The sequence below is a fragment of the Mus pahari genome, chromosome 1 (assembly GCF_900095145.1).
Source record: "Mus pahari chromosome 1, PAHARI_EIJ_v1.1, whole genome shotgun sequence".
Classification (NCBI taxonomy): Eukaryota; Metazoa; Chordata; class Mammalia; order Rodentia; family Muridae; genus Mus; species Mus pahari.
In genome coordinates, this window is record NC_034590.1 from 124,340,218 (window position 1) to 124,366,914 (window position 26,697).

Sequence of the window (26,697 nt, forward strand, 5' to 3'; positions counted from 1 at the left end):
CTGCCTGCTTCTGTGTCCAGTGTTGGGATTAAAGGCATAAACCACCATGACCAGGAACATATCCATTTATCAACAGCAAGTTATCCTTAGACTCCCAGAAAGTGGCTCTGGCCCCCTTAGTCACAGGCTTTAGGTCATGTTTATAGTAACAGGTGCATGGATTCCCTCCAATAGAACAGGCTTCAGATCCAATCATGAAGGGACTGGTTACCTCTCAAACATTCATGACACTACTGGTCCAGTGAGCATACACTATCAGGCATTTTGGTATTATAATTGGCACGAGCCACAGCTAGGCGATATTGTTGATGACTTCTCTCATATCACCCTCTGGTGCTATTAATGCTAGCCAGCAGGGAGGAAGCTTCCATCTGAGTTCCAGCTCAGTTTCTCTGTGCTCTATGTCCAAACTATGGAAAAGAGGTATTTTGATGTTGCAGAGTGTTATTTCATCATGGTGAGGTTTTCCACTAAAGAGGGCATTGAAACCTAAATCTACTCATGCTATTTATTTTAGGAAATCAATAATGACAAAACCATCTCTAGTTAAACGTAACGTAAGAGAGTCCATTCACATCATCTTGAAGTTCAAGTAGTCAAACCTACATGAATTTCTGCAATATTCATCCACTCAGACTGTCATGTAAACGCCACCCATTGTCAGAAAAATGAATGCCCATGAGAAAGCATGTTGTCCCTTTCCACAGCTTTCCTCACAGCATTTTTAATGTCCTTATTTCTAAGGCTATAGATGATGGGGTTCATCATGGGGATCACCACTGCATAGAATACAGATGCCACCTTGTCCTGTCCGAGGGAATAACTTGAATTGGGTCTCATGTACATGAAGAGACCAGAGCCATAGAAGAGGGTCACAGCAGTCAGGTGCGAAGCACTGGTGCTAAAGGCCTTGGTCCTACCTTTAGCTGAGTTGATCCTAAGGACAGCAGCAACAATGTATCCATAAGAGATAAGGACTACTAGGACAGACATTACCCCCACAATGACACCTAAAATAAAGGTTATCACCTGGCTGGTAAAGATGTCAGAGCAGGCTAAAGCCAGGACTGGAGGAAGATCACAGAAGAAGTGGTTGATTATGTTGGGTCCACAGAAATCATGCTGGTAGATAGAGCATGTTTCAATCAAAGAACTAAGGAAACCACCTACATAGGCACCAGCCACCAACTTTAAACACAGAGTATGGGACATGAGAGCCATGTAGAGCAGTGGGTTGCAGACAGCAGTGTACCTGTCATAGGCCATAGCTGCCAGGAGCAAGCATTCAGTCAGCCCCATTCCACAGAAGACAAAGTACTGTGTGGCACAGCCAAGAAAAGAAATGGTGTTCTTATCTGTGATAATGTCAGAAAGCATCTTGGGGGCAGTGGAGGTTGAATAACAGATGTCCAGGAAGGAGAGATTACAGAGGAAGAAGTACATGGGTGTATGGAGGTGACTGTCCATCCTAATGAGGGTGATGAGACTCAGGTTCCAGGCTAAGGTCAGGAGATAAATCCCCAGAAACAGTATAAAAAGGAAGACTTTCAGCTGAGGCTGATCTGAAAATCCCAAGAGGATGAATCTGGTCACAGCTGTGCTGTTTCTTCCTCCTGCCATACACAAGCTTCCTGCATACGAGAAGAGACAATCCTGAGGTTTGAGAGCTAGTGTTGGTACCTTTAAAAGAAATACTTGGGGCTGGAGATGTCACTAAGTTGGTATTCTGCTTAACTGGCAAGGCCAAAGCCTCAGATTAATTCCCTACACCACATAAACTGGATATGTTGGCACACAGGTGCCAAGGTGAATTAGAAATTCAGTGTGATTTTTTACTATATTGTTAGTTAGTTGAAAGTCCACATGGGACACATGAGACTTTGTCTAAAATAAAAAGAGATGGGGCTATTGAGATGACTCTACCAGTAAGATGTTTGCTGCACAACCATGAGGACCTGAGTGTGGCTTCCCCCCGAAGCTATGAAAGATGAAAACTTGAATTTGACCAATTTCAGCATCACAGCCTACAGAATGGAAGGACTGTGAACATGCATCCATGATAAAGGGGGAGAAAACCTCAGAAGCATCATATGCTAGGATTTTCCCAGAGAAAAGAAGCAGGAAAAAGAAAGGGTTTGTTAGGTCAGTGATTGGCAAAGGTCAGCTTGGATGTTACCAGTTAGCTCAGACTATCACTCTAAACACAGGAGGTAAGCCTGTGCACACTTGTAGTAAATATTTAAATCCAAGTCTGGGGTTTTTAACCCCACCTTTGGTTATTGAGTTCCCAGATAAAAGAGACACTCAAAGCCTTTATATTTACAATAAGCCCTAAACAGCTCAAGAGCTGGGCAACTGCCTACCCTTGTGCTGTTAGAATCTATTTTCCTATTGATAACCCTAGTTATAACTTACTATTTATTATGTTTCATCCAGGATGCTCTTAACTCCAACTGGGCAGCTCTCGGGGCCATGCTCTCTTGACCCTTAACCCATGGTGGCTTTTCCTTCCTCCTTCCTGCACCTTCTTCTTCCTTGTGATCCTTCTCTCCCCCAAGTCCATGAAACCTAAACCCCACCTATGTCTCTTTTGCCCAGCTATTGTCATCTTTATTCACCAATCAGAATTAACGGGGGCAGGGTCACAGGGGCTGCGTGCAGTCCTTGTTCATGGGGAGCCACACATAACATTACAATAGACAGTAAAAGGCAAAACCTCAACACATACTCTTCAATGAAGAAAGACAGATTGGTACTGGTGTCAGGTCAAAGTGAAAACAAGTGTACGAGGCAAATGAACCTTTGCCATGATAGACTGGTGAAGCTCAAGCTCCTAGTCTTCTCTCACTAGTGTTTGGCTGTCCATCCTTGCCTGTGCTTTTTGTCACTCACACTCATGTATGACATCTGCTTCTGACTTGGGGTGTTCTAAGATGTTGAATCTTCCTTCAAGTAACAGGTACCTGTTGAATATCCATTAAATATTCATGAACAATCATGATTATTCATGGTATGGAACAAATGCTTTCCATTGCTTATCCTCAGAGTTCAGCGGAGTGTCCCATCAGTTATTATGCCTGGCATGTTATTATATAAAGCATATAATGTTTTTTCAGATACAAACAATGATCTTAAGCTATAGTCTCATATAATATAACTGTGAATAAATACTTTTTTAATACTTGCAATGTGCCAGGAACTTTTGTGAGGACTCAATTTGTACAAAGCCTGATCTGCACAGCCTCAGGGCCTGGCAGCGTCTCTCTGCCCTTTATTTTACAGAGGAAAGTTGGGATGAGATGAAATGTACTATTTTCAGGAGAACAAAGTGGGAGGGGATGAGTTAGACTTACTGAATTTCTTTAGGCGAAACGTCTTGAGATCTTGGACCACCAGAGGAAATATTGGTGGCTTTTCAGCTGTAGCCGCTTCTGTATTCTTTGGTTCATTTGCATTTCCCACTGCTGTGTGCCTCATTTCTGCTTACATCATTTTTTTTAATGTTCACTAACTTTGTGTAAATAAAAATGTGTGCTTCTGGAATACCTGCTCCTTTGTCACTAAAGTTTTCAAATGACCTATGGGAGTTTATTACTGTAATGGGCAGAGATGCCCTCTCCTCCATCCCAGCTCCCAAAGGCTGCCTGCTGCAGCTACTCCAGGATCCAATCCAATGTGTAAAGCTGAGCAACCATTAGAGCTAACATCTACTGAGTAATAATTATTCTCTGGAGTAATGATATTGTGGCTGGTTGCCCATTACCAATGTCCCCTGCCTTATTCTCTTATGAGACTTCCTTTCTTTGGGTCTAAGAAGATGCCCTCTTATACTGAAAAACAGCCTTTTACTTTAAGATGTCCTCAGCTAGAAACAAACCTCACACCCAAACAGACTAAGACTAGTGCTAAAATGTAAAGTTAATAAAAATTAATTAATTAATTGAAAATATAGTTCTTAGAAACAAAAATTTCCAACTAGGTTATTTTGTATCAAATTCTAACTCTGCTTTTTTTTAATCCATAGAAACCAGATATGCAGATGTTTAATAGCTTAAACTAATATAATAATGACTTCTGCCTGAAAGGATGTTGAGGTCATCAAATAAGATGTGAATAAGAAGGTCTTCACCTGGTGCTTGATAAATAGAACTCACTCCAAGACATAAAGTAATAGCATACATAACTCTGTTTCTTGAGTCATTGCCAAGAAGTGTCTTTCCTTTTGACTTAACTTAAAAATGTAGTTATTATATGTGTATGGGGTTTTGCCTACATGTATGCAGATGCACCATTTACATGCCTGTGGAGGCCCGAAGAAGGCATTGGATCCCGTGGAACTGGATGGTTGTGAACTTCTAGGTGGGTGCTTTGAACTGAACCTGGACCCTATGTAAAAAACAGCAAGTGCTCTGAATCACTCTCTAGCATCAACTAACTTTTAAGTGTGACTCACTTTCATTGGAATGAAAACAATTCATTTATTTTTGATGTCTAGGCCTTATTCCCAGTATGATCACTACCTTCATGGATCACTGTGGCCTACTCAGTTAAGTCCCCTGGGACTTGAAGTACCTCCCAATGATCTCTGGAGCTCTAAAAATATCATATTTTGAGAATATTGATTTCTTTCTTTCTCTTTCCTTTTTTCCTTCAATTTGCTTCAACAACAAAACTTCATTTGGGGGCTGCATAGATGACTATGAGATTAAGAGTTGGTACTGCTCTTTCAGGGAAAAGAAATTCCTTCCATTACATAATAACCAAAACACCAAATGCACAAAACAAAGAGAGAATAATAAAAGCAGTAAGAGAAAAAGTTCAAGTAACATATTAAAGCAGACCTATCAGAATTACATCAGACTTCTCACCAGAGACTCTAAAAGCCAGAAAATCTGGGAAGATATCATACAGACCCTAAAAGAACACAAATGCCAATCCAGGCTACTACACCCAGCAAATTCTCAATTACAATGGATGGAGAAACCAAGATATTCCATGACAAAAACAAATTTACAGAATACCTTTCAACAACTCCAGACCTACAAAGGATGATAGATGGAAAACTTCAACACAGGAGGAAAACTACACCGTAGAAATAGCAAGAAAATAATCTTTTTTTTAACAAACCAAAAAAGAAGATAGCCACATAAACATAATGCCAAACAGAAAAAAATTAACATAATTTGACAGCAAAAATAACAGGAAGCAACAATCACTTGTCCTTAATCTCTCTCTTTTTTTAAACGATTTTTTAATGTAAGTGAGTACAGTGTAGGTGTAGAGATAATTGTGAACTTTCATGTGGTTGTTGGGAATTGAATTTTTAGGACCTCTGCTTGCTCCGGTGAAACTTACTCGCTCAGGTTGGTCCCGCTTGCTCCTGCCCAAAGGTTTATTTATTACTATACATAAGTACACTGGAGCTGACTTCAGATGCACCAGAAGAGACAGTCAGATCTCATTACAGGTGGTTGTGAGTCACCATGTGGTTGCTGGGACTTGAACTCAGGACCTTCAGAAGAGCAGCCAGTGCTCTTACGCACTGAGCTGTCTCACCAGCCCCCTTAATATCTCTTAACATCAATAAACTCAATTCCCCAATTAAAAGTCATAAACTAACAGACTGGATATGTAAACAGGACCCAGCACTTTGCTGCATACACGAAACTTGCCTCTGTTACAAAGACAAATTTTCAAAGCAAATGGTCCCAAGAAACAAGCTGGAGTAGTCATTCTAATATCCAAGAAAATCAGCTTTTAAACAAAACTTATCAAAAGAGCACCCACATTCATAAAAGAAGCGTTACTAAATCTCAAAGCACACATTGTTCCTCACACAATAGTAGTGGGAGACATCAACACCCCACTCTCATCAATGGACAAATCATGGAAACACAAACTATAAACAGAGACACATTGAAACTAACACATTATGGACCAAGTGTATTTAACAGATATCTATAGAACATATCATCCTAAAAGAAAAGAATATACCTTCTTCTCAGAACCTCATGTTACCTTCTCCAAAACTGACCATATAATTGATCAGCAAAAAAGGCCTCAACCGATACAAGAAGATTGACATAATCCCTTGCATCCTATCAGACCGCCATGGATTGAGGCTGGTCTTCAATAACAACAAAACAACAGCAATCCCACATACACATGGAAGCTGAACAACTATCTACTTAATGATAAGTTGGTCAAGGAAGAAATAAATTAAAGACATTTTAGAATTTAATGCAAATGAAGGCACAATATACCCAAAATTATGGGACACAAAGAAAGCAGTGCTAAGAGGAAAAGTCATAGTTCTGAGTGCCCCCCCAAAGAAACTAGAGCAAGCATACACTAGCAACTTAACAGCACACCTGAAAGCTCTAGAATAAAAGAAGCAAAGACACCCAAGAGGAGTAGACAACAGGAAATAATCAAACTCAGGGCTGAAATTAACCAAGTAGAAACCTAAAGAATCGACTACACCAGGAGATGGTTCTTTGAGAAAATCAACAAGATAGATAAACCCTTAGCCAGACTAACCATAGGGCACAGAGACAGTATCCAAATTAACAAAATCAGAAATGAAAAAAGAGACAAAACAGAAACTGAGGAAATAAAAAAAAAATCAGATCCTACTACAAAAGCCTATACTCAACAAAACTGGAAAATCTGGATGAAAGCGATGATTTCTAGTCAGGTACTAGGTACTAAAGTTAAATCAGGATCATATAAACAATCCAAACAGTCCCATAGCCCCTAAAGAAATAGAAACTGTCATTAAGTTTCCAAGCAAAAAAGCCAAAGACCTGATGGGTTTAGTGCCGAATTCTATCAGACCTTCAAAGAAGACCTAATACCAGTATTCTTCAAACTATTCCACAAGATAGAAACAGAAGAAACACTATCTAATTCATTCTATGAAGCCACATTATGGTGATACCTAAACCACACAACAACCTAACAAAGAAAGAGAACTTCAGATCCATTTCCCATATGAATGTTGATGCAAAAATACTCAATTAAAATCTTTCTAACTGAATCTAAGAACACATCAAAATGATCATCCATCATGATCAAGTAGGCTTCATCCCAGTGTTGCAGGGGTGGTTCAGGTTCAACATATGGAAATTCATCAACTCAACGGAAAACAGGCTAAGAAAGAAACTAGGGAAATGACACTCTTGACAATAGTCACAAATAATATGAAATACCTTGATGTGACTCTAACCAAGCAAATGAAAGATCTGTATGACAAGAACTTCAGGTCTCTAAAGAAAGAAATCAAAGGTCTCAGAAGATGAAAAAATCTCCCATGATCTTGGATTGGCAGGATTGATATAGTAAAAATGGTCACCTCACTGAAAGCAATCTACAGATTCATTGCAATCCCCATCGAAATTCCAACTCAATTCTTCATAGAGTTAGAAAGAGCAATTTGCAAATTCATTTTTAATAACAAAAACTCAGGATAGCAAAAACAATTCTCAACAATAAAAGAACATCTGGGGAGAAATCACCATCTCTGACCTCAAGCTGTATTACAGAGCAATAGTGATAATAACTATATGGTATTGGTACAGAGCTAGACAGGTAGATCAGTGGAAGAGAATTGAAGACCAAGAAATTAACCCACATACCTATGATCACTTGAACTTTGACCAAGGAGCCAAAACCATTCAGTGGAAAAGACAGCATTTTCAGCAAATGGTGCAGGTTCAACTGGAGGTCAGCATGTAGAAGCATGCAAATCGATCCTTTCTTATCTCCTTGTACAAACTCAAGTCCCAGTGGATCAAGACCTCCACATAAAACCAGATACACTGACTCTAACAGAAGGGAAAGTGGCAAAGAGCCAGGCACAGGGGAAAACTTCCTGAGCAGAACCCCAATGGCTTATGCTCTAAATAAACAGTCAACAAATGGGAGCTCATAAAATTGCAATGCTTTTGTAAGGCAAAGGATACTTTCAATAGGACAAAGCAGCAAGCAACAGATAGATCTTTACCAATCCTACATCTGGTAGAGGGCTAATATCCAATATATACAAAGAACTCAAGAAGTTAGACTCCAGAGAGCCAAATAGCCCTATTAAAAATGGGGTGCAGAGATAAACACACAATTCTCAACTGAGGAATATAGAATGGTTGAGAAGCATATAAAGAAATGTTCAACATCTGTAATCATCAGGAAAATGCAATTCAAAACAACCCTGAGAGTCCACCTCACACCAGTCAGAATAGCTAAGATCAAAAACTCAGGTGACAGCAGATGCTGGTGAGGATGTGGAGAAAGAGAAACACTCTTCCATTGTTGGTGTTATTGCAAGCTAGTATAACCACTCTGGAAATAAGTCTGGTGGTTCCTCAGAAAATTGGACATGGTACTACTACCTAAGGACACAGTCATACTGCTCCTGGGCATATACCCAAAAGATGTTCCATCATATAGCAAGTACGCATGCTCCACTGTGTTCATAGTGTCTACAACATTGCCTATCCCAGTGGCAAAGTGAGAAAGCACAAAGGTCAAAGTATGACCTATCTCTGAAGGTTTCTTCCCACAAAGCTATGCATCAATGCTGCTTTTTTTTTTTTCAATTAGGCAAGGCCCATCATAGTTAAGAGTGATTTTGAGCATTGTCATGTATAATCTTAAGTAACAAAGAAACTAGAGGAAAGTGAATTTGGAACAAGCTGATGCCATTGTGTCCTAATCATGATTTTGTTTTCACATGTGAAAACAAAGAGAAGTGTCCAGATTCTCTAGAAAACAGGCCATCCAAGCTCCTCTCAGACACTGCTGTTCAGGATCTTTTTGGTGAGGTGATTATATCCTGATTTTGGCACCTTCTACTTACCTGTGTATTACACTTTCAGCTTGTTTAATAAAGCAAATCTGCATTAGGAAGCTGTTTGCAAATAATTAAAAAGAAGAAATTGTTGATAAAACTGACAAGAAACTGGACTTATGGAAGCATAAGAAAAATCTTAATTTTCGGGCTGAAGAGATGGTATACTGGCTGGTTTTGTGTGTCAACTTGACGTAAGTTGGAATTATCACAGAGAAAGGAGTTTCCCTTGAGGAAATGCCTTCATGAGATCCAGGTGTAAGGCATTTTTTCAATTAGTTATCAAGGGTGGGAGGGCCTATTGTGGGTGATGCCATCTCTGGGCTGGTAGTCTTGGGTTCTATACAAAAGCAAGCTGAGCAAGCCAGGGGAAGCAAACCAGTAAATAACAGCCCTCCATGGCCTCTGCATCAGCTCCTGCTTCCTGACCTGCTTGACTTCCAGTCCCAACTTCCTTTGGTGATGAACAGCAATATAGAAGTGTAAGCTGAATAAATCCTTTCTTCCTCAATTTGCTTCTTGGTCATGATGTTTTGTGCAGGAGTATAAACCCTGACTAAGACAGATGGGGTAGTGGTTAAAAGCACTTTCAGAGGATCCAGGTTCAGTTCTCAGCACAAGAGCAGCTCATAGCTCTCTGTAACTCCAATCCTAGGGGATCTGACACCCTCTTCTGCGCTCTGCAGGTACCAGACACACAAATGATCCATAAATATACATGCAGACAAACAATCATAAACATAATTTAAACAAAAAGATATTTAAAAATTAGTTTAGCTACTTCCCTTTCGGCCTTTGGGGGAGTATTGGGGAGTTGAGATTTCAAGTCCCTAGGAAAGGACACTGGAAAGAAAGCTCACCTGTATTGTTTATCTTTCACTAGGATTCTGATTCCCTTCAACTCAAGAGAGTAGAAATTGTGGAAATATACAAGAGTTTTATTCTGATCAAAGCTCTTCTACACACTCCAGAACCTCATCTGTGCTCATAAAGGAAAACTCTATATTTCCCCAGGTATTCATGTAATAAAGGCTTACTGCAAAGCTCCTGGACAACTGTCAGCAAGACAGCTGTACAGGTTCCACTCCCGACTCACATGCCTCTGGCATGGGCTCCCATTTCCAGCAGCATGGATACGGAAGGGAGAGCTCATGAGGAGGATGGTAGACAACATTATTGGAAGAATTTTGCTGAGGCTGGTTAGACCTGGAGTTGCAAGTCCAGATCTCACTTGCCTTCTTAAAGACCACTAGTATCAGAGGGTGTCCTGTGTCTATACTTCCCTGTACTCCAGCTTAAAGTCAAGCATATGAGCTCATATCTATTCTGTGGTTGAAAGAGAAATAAGGGTATATGGCCATTCCTTTTACCCGATTAGATTATCAATACTCTTACTGTTATCATATAATAGATTTGTAAGATGTCTAAGTTAATTGTTCTTAGAGTCAAGGTCCACTGACTTTAAGTTTACTATATTCATCTTCATTTGCAAATCACAATAATTTCTATTTTCTGAGATTTTGCTATAGTTTCCATCTTTACAGGTTTGTGTGTTTAAACATCTTGTAGTATCTTGATGATAGAGTGTTCTTTGAGGACACTGTGGAACCTTTGGGCTGGGACCTAGCTAGAGAAAGTGTGTCACCGGAGGGCAAGCTTTGAGGTTTATAGCCTGTCTCTCTTGGGATATGCCTCTCTCTGCCTCTGACTGCAGTATACTCTTGCTTCTCTAACCATGAGCTGTTCCAACTGCCCCATTGCTGTGCCTTTCCCATTGTGATGGACTGTTTTCCTTAAAATCATAAGCCAAAACTAATTTTTTTTCTTTCTTGAGTTATTTCTAAATTCTGTCATACTGACATGTAAAGAAATACACGAAGTCCATTTGAAATTTTGATTGGAATTCATTTTAACCAACTGAATAGTTTAAAAAAGGCAAGTTTTTTGCATTCTTTCTTCAAATCAAGGAATTATCATTTCTTAAAATTCAATATACCATTACCACCATCTGTTTAGCTATTCTTGACTTTATGTTACAACGTGATGAATCTCCATAGCAATTCTTCAAGCCTTTCCATCTATCTCAGTCTCCCAGTCACTGATTTTAAGAATATGTTTTATAAAGGAAGAAAATCCACTTTGGTCTCTTCTTCAAATCATCTATAAGATACAGTGTATAGCACACAAGTCTTTGTGTATGTATTTAACAAACTGTGTGATTTTCAAAGAAATAAATGTACTTTATATGCTGCATCAATGGGATTTGCCTGGAGCTGATAGTTCTTTATTTTTGAGATTTATCTTCATTTATGTGTATGTGTTGGGAGAGGAGGTATGCACACACACATGCAGGTGCCTGTGTGGTCAGAAAAGGAAGGTTGGAACCCCTCTGAAGCTGTAGTTGCAGGTGGCTGCTGTTGGAGACTGGGAATAAAACTGGTTTTCTGCTAGAGCTATCAATACTCGTAACAGATGAGACATCTCTCCAGTCCCATAATTCTATCACCCACTGTTTTCTTTGTCTCCAGGATTCTTCCAATACTTTGTACCTAGCCTAGAAATAGAATGATTCTGGGATTTGAAGGAAACGATCTCACATTAAAGAAGTCACGTTTTCTTTGCTGAGTTAAAGGAAGATGGGTTAATGGTTGCTAGAACCCTTCATGGCTGGATTCCCAACCCAGTACAGAATGTTGATTTTATATTCTAAATTGGTAAAACAGTGTAATATATTCTAATACTCTGTTTTTTGTAAGTACTCCAACATTTTATCTCTGGCACACTGAGACAGAAAATTAAGGATAAAAAGGGATTTTTCAGTTGGTCTCTGAGTGTCTCATAGAATATATGGACTATGTACAGATATCTTCTGGAGATTAGCAGCTGATGAGGAGGGAGATGGGCAGCTGCGATTCCAAGAATTTTACAGTAACTGAAGTAGGGACAGCAAATTGGCTGATTTGGAAAACTAAACATCTAATTAAAGTCACTGGGAAAAACTTTGTAAAAATGTACTCATGTTCAAATCAGAGAATAAAGCTTAGGGCAAAATAATCTTTTTGGAAAATGTTAACATGCAAATTTCAACTCAAAGAATAATTCAACAAAGTGCAAAGGTATAAATGTTGAGAATAAAGTAACAATGAAACAAAAAGTTACTTCAGAAAATCTGGTTTGTATAAAAACAACTTAAGTGAGGGAAATTTATTACTATTTTACACATGATTTAGAAAAAGAACAATTTCAGTATCTACTTCATATAGGTGAAATACTGCTGTCTTGGGGATCAATAGCAGTAAGTAAAATGCTTCTTATTCAGTATATAGTAGCAAAATATACAAATAAAACCAGTGGATGAATCTATATTACTTTAGGTGTCATTGTGACAGAATTTAGAAATAGCTTAAGAAAGGAAAAAATTCGTTTTGACTCATGATTTTAAGGAAAATAGTCCATCACAATGGGAAAGGCACAGCAATGGGGCAGTTGGAACAGTTCATGGTTAGAGAAGCAAGAGTATACTGCAGTCAGAGGCAGAGAGAGGCATATCCCAAGAGAGACAGGCTATAAACCTCAAAGCTTGCCCTCCAGTGACACACTTTCTCTAGCTAGGTCCCAGCCCAAAGGTTCCACGGTGCCCTCTAAAGAACACTATCATCTAGATACAGGATGTTTAGACACATGAACCTATAAAGATGGAAAGCATAGTAAAAAAAAATCTCAGAAAATAGAAATTATTGTAATTTGTAAGTGAAGAAGAATATAGTGATTGTAAAATCAGTGGATTGAGTTACAAAAGAAAGTAAGTTGAAACTGTGATGGCTTTAAATATCCTTAGTGTACAACCTAAACTTCTTTGTATGACAAAGAAGTCTGAAGAGAATAATGCAATAATTCATTGAAGTGTTACTGTGTGTGCATGCATGTGTGTACATACATATATGTATGTATTGGTGAGTGCACATGTGTGCATGCATGTGTGTGTGCATGTATGTGTATACATGCCTGTGTGTGTTTGTGTGTGTGTTGCTGGGAACTGAACCAGGACATTGCATATACCAAACAGATGATCCCTTCATGAGCCATACTCTCAATCCTAGATTAACATTTGATGGATATTCTATCTGTTTACTTAGGAAATAACCAGATAATTACAAAATTTATGTAAAAATTATGAAAGAGAAAAAGAAAAGACCTAAAGTCAAAGTGATCAAGAAAGTTCAAGTCAGAAGAACAAAAACTGGCACATTTTACCTTCAGGATTAACAATAACTTAAAGCAGTTTAAATATTGAGTAGGGTCTAATTGTTCTGGAAAACACATAAACTTATTTTTTAATACAAGATAATCTTAACATCAGAAAACTCTTTTTTTTCATTTTTGATGTCAAAAACATGAAATTTACGATTAAGTAGTTTTATTGATTCACATTCAATATTTTCAGATAATTGCTTTTTTTCTACATCCAAGTGACTGTGCAGTATTTGAGAAATTTTTAGGTCAGGAAAAGCCATAAAAATGGAAATAGAAATATCTCCTTCCCCACTATGGAGAACATTTGCCTGTATTCTGAGATAATAATGTCTCTTTCTGGAAGGGAAGATGGGCAGGCTGCCAATAGCACTCTATCAGATCTGAGCATATCTTCCAGGCCTTCAATCCTAGGCAGTGACACAGATCCAAACTGTGTGAACATGACCCTCCTGTGGCCACCACCAGATTGCCTTCATGGAACCTGAGAAACTGAACGCACTAATCTCTTCAAGACCATTTTAGCTCACTGCATTCTTATTAATCAAATCTGTTGGTCTCTAACAAGCCAATGTGGCAGCTCCCACTACACAGATGCTTAGAACCTGCCTAAATGTTTGATACCAGATATACATTAACTTGTTAGAAAGAGTGACATGTATAAATTCCCCACATGGCCATGACAGTGACTACTAATGATATACCAGATCTGCCTGTTGGATATATATAATGTATCTGAAGCCTTTATGAGCTGCCAAGTACTTTAGTGTGTGCTTTTTCAGTACCTCCAATCCCCAGAGATACATTATTATTAGGCACTCATTTTTTCCAGTAAAATAAGAGGTAAAAGGGCAAGGATAACTATGCCAATGTTGTCTAATCATGATTGGTACAGACAAAAATCCAACCTGGACATTTTACATCTACTTACCACAAACTTGGACATTCCAAGTTTGTTCACATAAGCTTTCTGTGTTCGTTTTCTGTGTGGTAATAGGATAGTACTTAGCAATGAATGTGTTTTATAATCTCTTTAATTTAGTGGGCTTCTTTGCTTAATCAAGGAAAAATTTTTTTTTAATCTTGAACCTCAGAAACCAGTGTCTCTCACATTATGGGAAAAGTCACTACAGCAGAGCTAGAAAATAAGAAAAACATCTTTCAGTTATTGTTGTTCAAATTCTTTGGCTCAATTGTGAGACAAAAAGGACTCAACATGTGTCAAACTGAATAAACCCAAGTAGAGATCCTCTCCACCACAGAACAGATAATGCCTCAAGCTGGTCTGAATCAGTAAAGTCAGTATGTTAGTTTGGAAGTCTTTCTGTCATTCATGGATAATTTGGAGGAAGATTCATAAGCTGCTGAGAAAGCACAAATCAGCAGGCACTCACTTGTCTCATTGTTTGATAGGATGTGGGCCTGCCATAAAGCTGTTAGTGTCCTCCTTTTACCCCACATGTATGAATAGGACAGCAGTAGAGCACACACAACAACAAGGAAAATTAGTGTGTGATCAAGATCCTAGGAAAATCACGGAGTTTTCTGTGGCATGGAGAGGATCAGAGTTCACCGGCCAAGGAGGGAGAGAGAGCAGATCAAAGAACCACTTCTCAGAAAGAGGGTACAGAATCAGAGCTGATAAGATGATCAGAACCAAGGACAGCTCAGCAGGTGCCCAAGGACTGAGGTTAGAAGGAAAGATACTGTCCCAAGAGCCATGTGAAAAAAAAAAAATCTGTGCGTCTTGAAAAGGATTGTACAATACAGGGAAAAATGATGGGACTCACCCCAATAGCATTTCAGAACTCCACAAACCCCATAGTTTAAAAATACTGCCCAGAAGCAAATGACAGGAAATCCTGCTAGAGTGGTAGTGCACAGCTGGAATCCCAGAATTAGTGATACTGAGTCAGGAGGATGTCCATGAATGTGAAACTAGTTTGGGCTACTACTATAGGATGTTTCAGAGCAATCCCGGGATACATAAGGAACCCTGTCTCAATAAAAAACAAAGACTCAAGCAAAAAATCCTCATGAAGTTAGATATCCAAGACTAGGGAGAAATAAAATCTTGGGTTAATGACTTTACCCTTAGATCTTAACAAGTAATATGACTACGTAAAGTTTCTACCATGAGATGGAATGAAGATTCAAAACATAAGAAAATGAGTTCCATTTTTCACTCTTCAGTATATGACCTTAAAATGTCTTATATTGCCTTAACCTGACAAGAATGAGCCACAGCCCAATGACTGATTCATAACAACATTAAATTCTAAGTTTCCAGCATATCCACAGACTGTGATTAAAACGGATGAAATGGAAATAAGAATGGTCATTCTTCCTCGGATTGTGAACTGTCTGGCTTGAACTGCTTGGAATCATTGGCTGAACTTGGAGTAGCCACCACACAGAAGGAAGACAAGAAGAGAAGGGAGAAAGGGCAATAAAGGGAGGCACTTGTTCAGTGAAGAGAGAGCTTCACACACCTAATATCTTGACATGTTGAGAATGAAGAATGATCTAGATTCGTATGTGACAACATTTTAGTGACAGCATTCTGCACCAGTACCCTAAGACTGATGCCAGTCTGGGAGCCGGTTTCATTGTTGCTGCAGCTACAAGTGCAAATGCTACAGCCACAGAGTATGTTCTAATGATTCTCTTCTCCACACAGCTATCAAAAGAGTCAACCAAAGTATCTAGAAGTTTTCAACATCCCAGGAATTTGTACCTTGATTGATCCATTTAGACACCCCCATAACCTCTGTGACAGAGAATTAATAAAGCAATGATAGACTAAATTTTCAACCAAGGACTAGAAGTTCACAACATCCAGGGCAGCAGATATGGCCCATCTAATAGAGTGATTGCTTACCATGCACAAAATTCTGGGTTCAATTCCCAACATCACATAAAGTATACATGTTTGTAATCTCAGCACTTGGTATATTGAGGCAAGAAGATTGGAAGTTCAAGTTCATCTTCAGCTACATAATGAGATTGGGACAGCTTGGGCTACATTTGAGAATCTGTCTTAAGTAAGTACTATTTAGTAGGCACTTTTTAATGGGCCCAGAGATAGTGCCCTAGTTAGGGTTCTACTGCTATGAACAGATACCATGAAAAAGGCAATTCTTAAAAGGACATTTAATTGGGGTTGGCTTACAGGTTCAGAGATTTAGTCCATTATCACCAAGGTGGGCACATGGGAACATCCAGGCAGGCATGGTGTAGGAGGAGCTGAGAATTCTACATCTTCATCTGAAGAATGCTAGCAGAATACTGACTTCCAGAAAGCTAGGATAGGGTCTTAAAGCCAACCCCCACAGGGACCCACCTACTTCGACAAGGCCGCACATTCTAATAGTGCCACTTCTTGGGCTGAGCATATACAAACCATCACAGATAGATGAGAAATAGATAGATAGATAGATAGATAGATAGATAGATAGATAGATAGATAGATAGATATACAGATACATAGATAGATAGATAGATAGATAGATAGATAGATAGATAGATAGATAGATAGATCGATAGATACATAGATACATAGATACATAGATACATAGATACATAGATACATAGATACATAGATACATAGATACATAGATACATAGATACATAGATAGATAGATAGATAGATATACAGATACACAGATAGATAGATAGATAGATAGATAGATAGATAGATAGATAGATAGATAGATAGATAGATAGATAATAACTTGTAGTTACCCTTCATAGGAACCTGGTAGTTTAGTAGAGACATAATGTAGAGAGAAGTAATTTTAGTACAATATGAATAAAGGCAAATTTTAAAATATATGCAAACTATACAACATTTTTGAATCCTGCCTATCAGATGAAAAGTAGAAACAGCCTACATTAAATCCAAATTGGCTGGTGATCTTCATATATAATATATGAGAAAGTAATTACAAATTACAAAGCTACAAGTTACAGTTACAAAAAAGCTATGTTAATCAAAAGCTTCACTGATTAAGAATTAATTTAATGCAATCAGTGTACTATTTTGGAAATTTTATTTGCTAAGTGTAGTGTTAACAGAAAGCATATTGGAGTTTTCTGGATCTATTCACTGTTGTTTAACAGCTATGAGAATGTAAGTAATAACTTAGACACCCAATGTCTCAGCTTCCTCATCTACAGCTTACAGGAAATGGTGTTCATAGAAATGGGGAAAATTAAAAACAGCATTGAGCTTTAGAATAAATAACAAAGTATATAAGAAAAATAATCTCTTTATACTATAAGTTATAGTAAAGTATAGGTTGAGTAATTAAAACTGGCAAGCCAAGAAAAATAGATAAGTAATTGCCTGACCTGTTAAACAGTGAAGAACCATGCTTAAAGTGAATGAAAGAATTAAAATAAAAAATAAAAACTTCTCACTATTTTGAAACTTTAAAGTTAAGTAGAAATAAAAGTGTAGAGACTTAGATTTGGAATAATGGCTCAATTATTTGTTTGTTGAAATATTTGCACATTCAGTCTAGGATTAGTTTAGGCCAGTAGAAAAAAAATAATCTAACTGAAATGAATTGAGAGTAGAATATTTTAAGTCATGGACACTAATATTCATAGTGATACATGTGAATGATTTTAGTATGCCTAATAACATTCTGAATAAAATAAACCCAATGCATCATCACATAGGCATTAAAAAAGGTAAAAGTCACTCTATAAGAATTTGGAGAAGATATATGAGGTACATCTTTATTCTAGTGACCTCTTGTTCAAAAACCATTTTTCTGAATTAAGAATCCACATGTAGAAATAAAATTACTAGGGGAAAACTCACTTTCCCCATTACCATTACACTGGAGAACAATTACCTGGACTGTTAATTAGTGATAGTTTTTACACACTGCGACTAAGGAGGTATTTAAGTGAACTTCAAGTGGAAGCAATTCTCTTATCACGGATGGATGGCCAGAAACATGGTGGACAGAGCAGAATTTGGAGTAGACAGCCTCTTGTAGGAATGCTCCTTCAGAGAAGGGAAGAAGGGGTATAATGACCTTCGACAGGATCTAGAGCAGCATCCGGATCAGGAGGTGAGAAGTGCATGCTGTGACGGTTTCCACACTGTAGAGCAAGTAGCCACCTTCCTCAGAAACATCTGAGTGAGCACTGTAGTCAACAGGAGTAAGGACAGCACAGGTCAGCCTGGGCCACCCAGGGATATTAGTGCTCATGACTTAACCTGGTTTTAGGATCATCAATTTTTCATAGCCTCTATGCCTGCCAGTAGCTACTTATTTCTAAACTGCTCCCCCTGCTCCCCCGACTGAGATATGCTTAGAGATTGTATCTTTTTTACTGGGAATGATCTATCCCTTCACTAGAGAAGCAAAATGTGTAGTTAGTTAAGTAAACGTGGAATTAGGAATATTTTTCTTTTGCATATCTTGGTACAATATCTTTTACGTCTTTTACTATCACCCTCTCCCCTTTGTTCAGTATTATTTTAAAAAGCTGTGTTAATTAAGAGCATCACTGATTAAAAATTAATTAACTTAATGCAATCAGTATACACTATTTTAGAATTTTTATTTGCTAAGAATAGTGTTAACAGAAAGAATATTGGAGTTTTCTGGATCTAACCACTGTTGTTTAACAGCTATGAGGATATATGTAATAACTTAGACACCCAATGTTTCAGCTTCCTCATCTACAGCTTATAGGAAATGGTGTTCATAGAACTGTGTAAAATCAGCTCAGCTACTATATGCAAAATTTTGGGCATTATACTCATCACAAAATAAGGACCCAATAGATAGTGGCTTGCTAAATGAGTAAAAGATAAAATCTACCTCAGAAAAGGGTTTTGATTTAGTCTTACTGACATAAACCTTTAACCTCAGATATTCAGGAAGCTGAAAAAGGAGGATCTCAAGTTGAAGGTCAGCCTGGTCAACTTAGTGAGATCTTCTGTCAATATAAAAAGTAAAAACAAAAATCCTAGACATGAATTTACTGTTAAGCCTTTGCCTAGCATGTGCAAGTACTGAAAAAATAAGAGAAAGTTTGACATTTTAGTTATCTATGTTATTTTTTCCCATATAAGATCATTCCTTATTGGTCATCACCAGGACTTTAGTTCTGTATGCTACCAACATTACAGAGCCCAGAGTGTGTCAGCTGTGAGAAGAAACAGGTGACATAAGATGTATTCCATCAGGCTTGGTGGATTCTGAGGAAGGGAGATCTCTGTGAGTGCAAGGCCAACCAGAGCTACACAGTGAGACCCTGTTCTCTCCTCCTAGTCTCCTGCATTCTCTTAGTTCTTACATCTTCAGAGCCCTGTACCTTTTATTCTTGTAGGGGTGTAGATATCCCTTTAAGCCCTAATTGGTTTCTGACCATTATTCTCTAAGTGATTATCATTCTTAGAAAACCTAACACTTGTGAGCAACCACTGATGCCGGATGCTTGTTCTCCTTTGTTCCAGCCAATCCTCTCCATCATCTCCAACTTCTAACTCTAGAATGGGAAGAAGAATTGATGAGAGGCATTGCACTTTGATGACATTTATCTCCACTTTATGACGAAATGTTGAACTGAGAAAACTTTTGTATATAAATTGTAAAAAACATAAATAAATCAAGAAACAGACATACTTTAAATGGAACACGTACATAAATTTAGAGGAACATAAAGTTAATCATCACATAATAAGTATGGTCAGCAAACAACTAACTGAATGTACAAGGATGGTCTCATAATATTATAATGAAATTTAAGATTCCTATGGCTTAATGCCATAAGTCATTGGAACGTTGTAATTAGATGTATTGTATTACCCATGTCTGTGGTGATGCTGCAGTAAACAACCTACTGACCCAGCAGTGTAGTCGATGCTGATGTGGAGTATCAGCTACATAATAATGAACAGTTATAATGCTGGTTTATGTATTATGCTGTGCGGTGTGATATGTACTATGTGCTATGCTGGTTCTTTTTGTTTTAGCATTTACTCTTCTACTTATGTAGAGTAGCTTATAGTGGACAGTATGTGCCACCCAAGTAGCAGCTTCATACATCTTGAATTTATCAACATTGCATTGTCTTCTTTAGGGCTTGACTTAATCTTGTGCTGTTTTAGTCATATGGCCCCACAGAGGATAGAGTCTAGCTATGTAATCATCCATGCCATTGGGGTCTGTGTAAATACACTATAGTGCTCACACCATTATAAAACCATTGAATGGTACACTTCACAGAAGTTGTGCATAGCTCAGCAGTGCACAGTGGTATGTGCACAAATAAATGCATTACACCATTTATCATGGCTCTTCAAAATGCATTATAAATCCTAAATAAAAAAATGGAATGATCTGGCAATTCAAATCAGTCCAATTTATAATTTACCTGATTTGTTCCCGAATAGACTATTTTCTTGAGTGTTTTGCTAAACAGCTTCACATTAAGTATTTTTAAACTGTGCGTGTGTGTGTGTGTGTGTGTGTGTGTGTGTGTGTGTATGTGTGTGTCTACATGTGTACGCAGATGTACCTGTATGTGAAGACCACAGGATAACTTTGGCTATCATTCTTTGGGGATTGTCCATGTTGATTTGTGTGTGTGTGTGTGTGTGTGTGTGTGTGTGTGTGTGTGTGTCTCAAGTTGGCTCAGTGCTCACTTAGTTGAGGCTATACCTGCTTGTGCTGCAGAAATGCATTAGTAGACATCAGGGAATCACATTCCCTGGCATGTCTTTGAAGGATCCCCTTCCTTACTGATTCTTTCATCACCCATTTGAATCAATTTTGCCAATGAGACATCAGATCAGAAAGTATTGCAAAGTCAATAGTTTCATGAACACATGTTATTGAGTCTTGCTCTTTGGGAGTCTTAGCTTATGCCTAAAGGAATCTAGACAGAAAGGCTATGTGGAGGGAAATCTCAGCTATCACAGTCATAGTAGTATGAGTTCCAAGACATGTGAGTGATATTCTGTCAAGTGCACCCAGTTTCATCTGACAGGCTGTATAGTCATCTTAGAAAGAGCTCTAAATTCATAGTAAAAAAGACATCCAAAGTGAACAAGAAAATAAGCTATAGTTCATACATTGGTCCTTTCCTTATTCATATTAAATTATCTATTTCCTTCACCTTCTTTCCTAAAAACAAATTAAAAAGTAATAATGGATTGTCCCTGGAACCATTTGAAGAGATTATTTAATCTTCCTCTGCTGTTTACTAAATGGTAGTCTTATTTGGTGCTTTGCAGATGTTAGATTTCAACAAACATTATATTATGTATACAACAGGAAAACATATTTTGTGATCCCTACATCAAGATTTAATTTGGGTTTTAATATTAAAGAAACAAAATAAACTAATTCATAAGATAAAATTTTATTCAGAAGATTATGACTTTTTTATATTAAGAGAGAAAGATTGCAAACAAAAACAATAAGGGACTGGCTCTTTGGCCCTTCACTATTAGGTCCCTTAGTCCCTTGGACTGACCCCTTGGGCTGTAATCCTATGAATAATTTATTACTGTTGCTTATTACTGCTTTATTACTGTTGCTTATTACAGAAGTATATGAATGATATTTATCTATTAAGTAACTGGCTGTATACCAGTTTTCAAACTCCTAAAAATTACTGTACATAATTTGTTTTTATTTTATTGACTCTGGAAACATTTGTCTACAATGAATTTCCACACCTAAAGAAAACTTAGAATGTTTAATCTGATCATAAAAAGAAAAGATATATTGTTATTTTTTATTTAAGTGTGTGTCTGTGAGTTTATGTGCATGTTCATGCAGGTATGCACAGAGGACAGAAGAGGATGTCTTACCTCCTAAAGCTGGAATTACTGGCCGTTGGGAGCTACCTGATGTGGGTTAGGAACCAAAATTGGATCCTTAACAAGAATATCAAGCCCTCCTAACTGCTGAGCCATCTCTAGTTCCCTATATCTGACTCAGTGTGCTCTGTTTATATTTCAGTTGATGCTATTCCTTTCATATTGCATGTGATTAAATTGCTATCTTGCAACTGAGCCATTTGCTCCATCCCATTGACTTGCAGTAGAGTGAAGGAAATACATTTATTATGGCATTCCAGAATGTAGATTTCATCATGAATGGACAACAGGAAATCAAGTAAAAGTAGCTACATGAATTATTGGTTTTTTCTAATTAAGGAGTCTTGCTTATTACTAAAGCAGTATTACCAGCAGCATTGCCATCTAAATATTTTTATTTCATTTTCTTTTCCTCATCAGTGAACTAGAAGAGATATAATGTTCATTTTAGAGATTAAAATTGTGTGTATGCGTTCATTAAAAAGTTCTATTCACTAAACATATGGAAGATAGAAAAATCTTCACTGAATGCTTTCTTAGTAATTGAAAAATAATATTCCATCTTCAGGGTCTCCAGGAATTACATGTCCTGAGAATAGACTTGGAAATACATAACACAGAAATGCCAAAGTAATTAGTATTTCCAATAAGTCACTTACCTAATTTCTTGAAGAAAAGTTCTTTCATAATTCTCTTTAAGTATTTCTGGTTTGTTTTTGTTTGTTTGTTTGTTTGTTTGTTTTTGTTGTTTTTTGAAACAGGGTTTCTCTGTGTAGCCCTGGCTGTCCTGGAACTCACTCTGTAGACCAGGTTGGCCTCGAACTCAGAAATTCACCTGCCTCCGCCTCCCGAGTGCTAGGATTAAAGACTATTTCTGTTTTTACTGAAGATGTTTCAAACATAGGCATCCCATAAGTCAATTTTACAGCAGGAATATAGCCTAGACTTTGGTGTGTCCTTATTATGTACACAGATGAATGGCATGGCTCAGTATAATTTCCCTTTTGCAGGTTGCTAATTATTCCTCTTCTTTGGTTGCCAAAATTGCATTACTATTGCTCTAGAGAACCAGACCACAGCTCCTTCTGTGTAATTTTCCACCACAATTATTGTTTTCGTACTTGAAGCATCCCTTTGAAGTATAGAGAACAGCTGGAGTGATTTCATTTTGAAAATGGAGAAACCAAAGCCCCGGAGATATCAGAGTGATGTAGAGACAGACCTTGGAACCCAGAGCAGGTGTCACTAAACTCAGGTCTTCTCACCAAGTGTAGCAGTAATGAATATTTATTAAGAGTTAGTGTTACCTCTTTTGTGCCATTAGTTATCAACTGAGATAAAAGAATTTTTAGGTGTCATTTCTCCTAGACTAATGAAAAATGAAATTCAGGGTGAATCCTAATTTTATTTCCTTTGATGCACTCATTATACACATCTTCTGAAGACATGGACATGGGAACCATCAAAGTAATCTCTGAAAAATGAAGGGATATTTGCCAGTCATTACAATGGTCTATGTCTTACCTATAAAATATTATCATAAATAGTTATAAAATGTCCTAGGACTGAGCAGATGGCACATGAACTAAGATTAAAAATTGAGCAAAATGGGGATTCTGTAATTGATCTTATTATAAAGGTCATTTTAATTGTTAGGCAAATAATTTAATTTATTGTAGTAGATGAGTGTCAATCAATTTTTAAAAAACCCAAATAACATCAGATTTATAGTGTTATAATATACTAAATTTTTTCCAAAAATTAATGCAAATATAAAAATTTCAAACTAAGTGAAATATAGAGAAAAGTTTTATTGAATTGTATAAATATTTTTTTTCAGTGTAACACAAAGGTAGGACCATCATTATCGAGTGGAGTTGAACTGATAGAAATAAAATGATGGATATATTAAAACTGTGATCACACTTAATATTGACAATGAATGATAAACGTGGAAAATAATTGCCAAGTTTAGGGAAGAGTGAATTAAGACTATTTATTTGATGGAAACTCTCATATACAAACCTAGTAGGGAAAGGATGGCAATCAATAGATACAACTTAAAACAATAAAATAAATTTTACCTGTAAGATTATCAAAGATTGAATCTAAATAAGTATATGCAATATTGATGATAAAATAACATGAAACACTGTCATGAAATCTTTATACTAGTGCAAATCAGTATCAACATTTAGACAAGTATTTTGCAACATCTGCTTGTATGTGTGGGAAGAACTGCAGGGCTGTAATTCAAACTGTGAAGTGGTAGGTAAATATTCAGAATAATATTTATATACTGATTTTGTTAAAGTTAGCTTGATTGTGGATAATTTTTCATCCTGTAATGAAAACCAGGAAGGCCCAGAATGTTACCATAGTCATTTTTAATCCGAGCATCTATCTGCAGGTTCAAAGTGCTCCGAGACGATGCCAGGAGGGAGGAATAGCACTGTCATCACCAAGTTCATCCTTGTGGGATTCTCAGATTTTCCAAAGCTCAAGCTGGTTTTCTTTGTTGTCTTCCTGGGAAGTTATCTCTCCACAGTGGTGTGGAACTTGGGCCTCATCGTCTTGATTAGGATTGACCCTTACCTGCACACGCCTATGTACTTCTTCCTCAGCAATTTGTCATTTTTAGATTTCTGTTACATTTCATCTACAACCCCTAAAATGCTCTCGGGATTCTTCCAGAAGTCTAAATCTATCTCCTTTGTTGGGTGCACCATGCAGTATTTCTTCTTCTCAAGCCTGGGTCTGTCTGAATGCTGCCTTCTGGCAGCCATGGCTTATGACCGGTATGCTGCCATTTGTAATCCTCTTCTCTACACAGCCATCATGTCCCCATCACTCTGTGTGCACATGGTGGTTGGAGCCTATACTACTGGTCTCTTGGGTTCATTGATTCAACTGTGTGCTATACTTCAGCTCCATTTCTGTGGACCAAATATTATAAACCATTTCTTTTGTGACCTGCCTCAGCTATTAGTCCTCTCCTGCTCTGAAACCTTTCCCCTGCAAGTCTTGAAATTTGTAATAGCTGTGATTTTTGGGGTGGCATCTGTCTTGGTTATCCTGATATCCTATGGTTATATCATTGGCACAATCCTGAATATCAGCTCAGTAGAAGGTAGGTTTAAGGCATTCAATACCTGTGCTTCTCACCTGACAGCAGTCACCCTCTTTTTTGGATCAGGACTCTTTGTCTATATGCGCCCCACCTCCAACAGTTCTCAGGGTTATGACAAGATGGCTTCTGTGTTCTATACAGTGGTGATTCCCATGTTGAATCCTCTGATTTATAGTCTCAGGAACAAGGAAATCAAAGATGCTCTTCAGAGATGTAAAAAGAAGTGCTTTTCTCATTGCCACTGTTAGTTAAAGGTCTGTTGGTTGGAAGTCTCTATATTCTGCAGGGCATTTAATATGATTCAAACACTCTGATGCTGTGGTGGAGCTGCAAGCAGGCTACTCCATCAAATTCCAGGGCTGGCTTATGGAATGTGAATCCTGTGTCTTGTCTTCTTTTAGTCTTGAAGTTGATTCGTCTCCTATACTAGTGTGGCAACACAAAGCAGTTTCCAATTTCTTTGGAGTAGCAATCTTTTGTTCTTAAGTTTTCAACCCTTATTCTTTCTTTCAGAACTTCAAATACTTAAGCCAAAGAAAATAGGACCAAATACAATGCTCCTCCTCAGTCACTTTATAATGATGGAAATTAATGGTCTGAGACTTCAGACTCTTGAGATCTGTCCTGCTTGATTTTTTAAAAATCATCTTGACACAAGCTAGAGTGATACAGAGAAAAGAGCTGGATTTGAGAAAATGGGTCTATCAAATAGCCTGTAAGAAAGTTGTAGGACATTTTCTTAATTAATTCTTGGTGTGGGAGTGCTCAACTGACTTTGAGCTTTGCAAACTCTAAGGCTTGTGGTCCTGGGTGCTACAAAAAACATAGACTGAGTTGTGGGAAGCGAGACAGTAAACAGAGTCTCTGTCATGGCCTCTGTTTCAGTACCTGTTCCATGTTCCTACCTTGAGTTCTTTTCCTGACTTCCTGTAGTGTGATATATTTTGTTGATCAAACCCTTCAAAGGATCCCCAGTTATAGTCAACTGGCCCTTTAAGAACTCTTAGATGTTAGAACTGCTTGGCTCTACAACCATCAATGTTGGTTGCCTCTTGGATTTCTGGAAAGAGAATAGGATATAATAAAAGTCTGTTGAACAGATTCAATGCAATCCCTATCAAAATTCCAATTCAATTCTTCAACAAGTTAGAAAGGGCAATTTGAAGATTCATCTGGAATGACAAAAAACCTATGGTAGCAAAAACCCTTCTCAATGATGAAAGAATCTCTGGGCGAATCACTATGCCTGGCCTAAAACTGTACTACAGAGCAATTGTGATAAAAACTGCATGGTACTGGTATAGCGACAGACAGGTAGACCAATGGAATAGAATTGAAGACCCAGAAATGAACCCACACACCTATGGTCACTTGATCTTTGACAAAGGAGCTAAAACCACCCAGTGGAAAAAAAGACAGCATTTTCAACACGTGCTGGCACAACTGGCAGTTATCATGTAGAAGAATGAGAACTGATCCATTCTTATCTCCTTGTACTAAGGTCAAGTCTAAGTGGATCAAGGAACTCCACATAAAACCAGAGACATTGAAACTTATAGAGGAGAAAGTGGGGGAAAGCCTCGAAGATATGGGCACAGGGGAAAAATTCCT

General features: G+C 37.8%; 2 protein-coding genes across 2 annotated transcripts; one reads left to right on the top strand and one right to left on the bottom strand.

The window, feature by feature from the left end:
- Positions 1-660: 660 nt before the first annotated feature.
- Positions 661-1,620, bottom strand: LOC110336345 (olfactory receptor 5A2-like). Its single transcript, XM_021218833.1, has one exon. It carries the CDS (start codon positions 1,618-1,620, stop codon positions 661-663), a length of 960 nt encoding a protein of 319 aa, XP_021074492.1.
- Positions 1,621-24,386: 22,766 nt separating this feature from the next.
- Positions 24,387-25,334, top strand: LOC110333205 (olfactory receptor 1440). The gene has a single exon (XM_021214728.1). The coding sequence runs from the start codon at positions 24,387-24,389 to the stop codon at positions 25,332-25,334; it is 948 nt and encodes a 315-aa protein (XP_021070387.1).
- The last annotated feature ends 1,363 nt before the right edge of the window (positions 25,335-26,697 follow it).

Coding starts and splice junctions, on each gene's coding strand:
- LOC110336345 (XM_021218833.1), bottom strand. CDS start 1,620: ATGGCAGGAGGAAGAAACAGCACAGCTGTGACCAGATTCATCCTCTTG.
- LOC110333205 (XM_021214728.1), top strand. CDS start 24,387: ATGCCAGGAGGGAGGAATAGCACTGTCATCACCAAGTTCATCCTTGTG.